Source organism: Gekko japonicus, unplaced genomic scaffold, assembly GCF_001447785.1.
Source record: "Gekko japonicus isolate JY-2015 unplaced genomic scaffold, Gekko_japonicus_V1.1 scaffold1242, whole genome shotgun sequence".
NCBI lineage: Eukaryota > Metazoa > Chordata > Lepidosauria > Squamata > Gekkonidae > Gekko > Gekko japonicus.
In genome coordinates this window covers 556,821-558,232 of record NW_015172041.1, presented here as the reverse complement: position 1 = coordinate 558,232, position 1,412 = coordinate 556,821, and the positions used below count along the sequence as shown (strand labels likewise).

Sequence of the window (1,412 nt, the reverse complement as noted above, 5' to 3'; positions counted from 1 at the left end):
CCAGCATTCTGCGCATCACAAGCTTCAGCTTCTTTGAGAATTCCGAACGGCACCTTTGATGTGACAGAACCCGGCCTTCTGTATTGATCCCCCCCACCACCCCCAATTTGTTCTGTTTCCTCAGGTCTGGAATATGAAGACGACAGAATGCTGCAACACCTTCAAATCGCTCGGCAGCACCGCTGGGACAGACATCACCGTGAACGGCGTGATTCTGCTGCCTAAAAACCCAGAGCACTTTGTCGTATGCAACCGATCCAATACCGTGGTCATTATGAACATGCAGGGACAAGTACGTGTTTGGAGGCCAGCGACTTCGAAATGGTGGTGGTGGGGGGATTCCTTGGTTTTAGTGGGTGTGGGGGGGGGGACATTCTGTGATTGGCGGATCGGAGGCAGATTTTCCACCTTTGCTCTTCTCTCTGAACTGTAAGCCGGCTTGGAAATGGTTGTGACTAAGTATGGTGCTGGTTTAACATCTGGCTGCTACGGCTGATTGATCTGGGATTCAGAATCATACTAGTAAACCATACTTTAGTTAACATCCGTACATCACTGCGCAACAGTGCCTACTGTAGCCAGCTCCCTGGCATGCTGCACTTTTAGCTTTTCCCCCCTTTGCTGTTGCTGGAAGCAGAGTTGGCTCTGCCCAGCAGGCAGATCAGGTAGGGGTTTTCCAAATCAGATGGGAAACCAAGGAGCGTGCAGCGTATTTCTGTCTCTGCTGTCTTTTCCACACACTGAATCCAAGCCCAGCCACAGGACCTCAAACCATTTTTCACTGGAGGTAGCTGTGTTAGTAGGCGGGGACTCTACCACTACTAGAGGTACCAGCAGCTGTGCTGCAAATGTGGTGCCTCTACCTCAAAAAAGAAGCCCCCACGGAGCCCCAGGTACCCTTGGATCGATCCTCCATTATACCCTATAATGGTCCCCAACTCCCTATAGGGTATAATAGAGCTGAAAAAATTCGGCAGTCCTGAATATTTACTGAACCTGAATCCCATACTGGTATTGGGATTTGGGAACATCAGGAAATAGCAATATTTTTCGGGTTCAAAATACCCAAACCCAAAAAATAGTTTTCTTTTTTTTTACACACCCGTTAAGACACTGAACTGCAGGCTGTGAAAGGTCAGTAGTTCAGCAGTTCGAGACCTGAGTGTGCTGCATGACGGAGTGAGCTCCCGTCTCTCGTTCCAGCTCCTGCCAACCTAGCAGTTCGAAAGCAAGAAATTGCAAGTAGATAAATAGGTACCGCTTTGGTGGGAAGGTAACAGTGTTCTGTGCGCCTTGGTGTCTAGTCATGCCGGCCACATGACCACAGAAACATATTCGGACAGCGCTGGCTCTTCGGCTTTGAAATGGAGATGAGCACCGCAACCCTAGAGTCGGATTCGACTGGCTTTCGA

The 1,412-nt window shown here is 49.5% G+C and overlaps 1 protein-coding gene across 1 annotated transcript in view; it reads left to right on the top strand.

The window, feature by feature from the left end:
- The window catches only part of SMU1 (smu-1 suppressor of mec-8 and unc-52 homolog (C. elegans)), a gene marked incomplete at its 5' end in the record, with an annotated part of 9,342 nt that overhangs the window by 3,700 nt on the left and 4,230 nt on the right, over nt 1-1,412 (top strand). The window contains one exon of the mRNA XM_015420674.1: nt 125-298. Coding sequence (XP_015276160.1) covers nt 125-298 — 174 coding nt within the window. The remainder of the gene's footprint in view (nt 1-124; nt 299-1,412) is intronic.